The sequence below is a fragment of the Homarus americanus genome, unplaced genomic scaffold, assembly GCF_018991925.1.
Source record: "Homarus americanus isolate GMGI-L3 unplaced genomic scaffold, GMGI_Hamer_2.0 scaffold55281, whole genome shotgun sequence".
Lineage (NCBI taxonomy): Eukaryota > Metazoa > Arthropoda > Malacostraca > Decapoda > Nephropidae > Homarus > Homarus americanus.
In genome coordinates, this window is record NW_024751663.1 from 55,001 (window position 1) to 57,500 (window position 2,500).

Sequence of the window (2,500 nt, forward strand, 5' to 3'; positions counted from 1 at the left end):
CCACAACAGAATCATCGTCTCTTTGTTAAAGGATCCGAAGGGTTCTTGTAAAGGCTCAACAACACTCAGGTCTGACACGCCATTATCATCATCAGTGTCGTCGTCATCATCATCATCATCATCATCATCATCATCATCAATATCATCCTAATAAGAATTGAAGGATTCTCGTTAAGTATTAGGTCCTGAAACGCCAGAACTGTCATTCCATCACCTATAGTTAAAGTCGTTTAACCTTGTAAGAGAGAGAGACACGGCTTGACATTCCCCCGACTCACAATAACAAGTCGAGTATTGTGGTCAGCGAATAAACAAGTCTACGGATGTCGCTTGACACGTTTCACTTACCCGTCTATTATTATTATTATTATTATTATTATTAGAAGTAGCATTATTATTGTTGTTGCAGTTGCGGTTGTTGCATAAGTTAGCCCTAAAGGTATCTTATTATCATTAAATAACATGGTGAATTTAATTAATTATTTAGCAATATTCCTGGGTGACTATTATTATTATTATTATTATTATTATTATTATTATTATTATTTTTATTATTATTATTATTATTATTTTGCTATATTATCTATTATTATCATTATTATTATTTTTATTATTATCATTATTATTTTATTATTATTATTATTATTATTATTATTATTATTATTATTATTATTATTATTAATATTTTTATTATTGTTATTATCATCATCAAAAGTACCTCCACGCCTTTCTTTAGTATTTGAGAATCTTAGCTCCGCCGCGTCAGGAGAGGAGGCAGTACCCACAAAGGCCAAAGTTTCAGCCATTCCATCACGGTGTCGCCATGATGGACTGGTAGTGAGTGAGGCCTGGTGGTGACCGAGGCCTGGTGGTGACCGAGGCCTGGTGATGACCGAGGCCTGGTGGTGACCGAGGCCTGGTGGTGACCGAGGCCTGGTGGTGACCGAGGCCTGGTGGTGACCGAGGCCTAAACACTCTGAGGTGGTCATTTAGTTTTCCTGGTTTTTTTCTATACAAGTTTGTGTTGTTACCTTTGCCCTTTCATATCATTAATCAAGATTAACACACCTGGTCCACTGTGACACACCTGGTCCTCCGTGACACACCTACGCCTTCCTGACACACCTGCGCCTCCAAGACACACCCACGTAAACTTCTACAACCCAACACACCTTCACAACCAAATCACTCACCGCCCCCAACACACCTCCACACCCACACCGCACCCAACACACCTCCAACCACACACCCCTCGCCCCCAACACAGCCCCACCACGACACCCTAAATCCTTCAGTGCTGTGTTTACATACATTATAAACTCGGCAGCAAGTGTTAGAGCTCTTCTGGGTATGGTTCCAACCCTGGCACACAAGTTCTGCATTAATGACTACCCACTGCGCCACGACACCATCTATAAGTAACTTGTTCTGGGTAACACCTCAAGATCTTCACTACTACCCCATCATGACTTGGCAGAGGATATTGTAACAGTGAAAACCTCTATTTAACGGACCCCAATCTAATGGAATATATGGAGAGAAGTCCGTTATATGGAGGTTACATTGTATGGCGTTAATTTTGGGATCACCTGAAGATTAGCTTTCCCCTCCCTCAGCTTATTTCACCTGATGATTAAACTTCCTAACGCTACCTATGAGGGATTAAATTAGGTTAGGTTAATTTGGGTTAATTTCGGTTAAATTTGGTTTAGGTTTAGCTTTAAGGTGTTTTAACCATCAAATGAAATAAACTGGGGTGCTTTATTTACACTTGGTCACAAAATTTCCCAACTAAATGCAATGTAAGATTAACAAAATCCCAATACACCACCAATTCTTCTTATCTTTATACTTACTCCTCTACGCCTTCATCTTATCATAGTTACCCCTTGTAGAAAACGGGAAATTAACAACGAAGGAGGACTCAACTATATTAATCAATCGTCAGTATCCTGTGACCTAACCTAACCACAAGACCGCTGACCTACAGCTAAGGAGGTCAGCAACATACCCGTACTGTACCTGTATTTCTGTCAACATGATCTTAGAAAATAATGAATAGGTAAATAGGATCTTAGAAGGAGTCAATTAAGTTCTTCTGGAGTTTATGAGTTACAGGTGTTGAAGGGGTCACGTAGAGACATAACGGTAAATAAGAGAATAATTATATCATTTATACTTAGTAATATATACTAACTAAATTCACTTACACTCATCAAGACACTTATCTACTCAAGTCATTCGCCCAGACTCAGTAGCAGACTCACCCCTCTCCACTTTCTAATACTCAAAAAGAGTTCTTTATACGCATTCACATTCATATCAGTTACTCAAGCACTCAGTTTCAGGAGAGTGACACACCCGCTGGAACTCATCATCAGCATCTCACTCATTACCTCATTACTCAACAGCTGTGTCACTCCCTCACTCACCATCAACATTTCTCACTTCCTCACTACTCACCGATGAAGCAGGCGAGGAGGGCGGCGAGGGTGGCGGA

The 2,500-nt window shown here is 40.0% G+C and overlaps 1 protein-coding gene across 3 annotated transcripts in view; it reads right to left on the reverse strand.

Annotated features, from left to right (window-relative positions):
* The window catches only part of LOC121854821 (teneurin-3-like), a 246,877-nt gene that overhangs the window by 48,776 nt on the left and 195,601 nt on the right, over positions 1–2,500 (reverse strand). For all 3 annotated transcript variants that reach the window (XM_042349623.1, XM_042349624.1, XM_042349621.1), the window contains one exon: positions 2,464–2,500. This exon is cut by the window's right edge and continues 193 nt beyond it. In XM_042349623.1, the coding sequence (XP_042205557.1) occupies positions 2,464–2,500 (37 nt within the window). The remainder of the gene's footprint in view (positions 1–2,463) is intronic.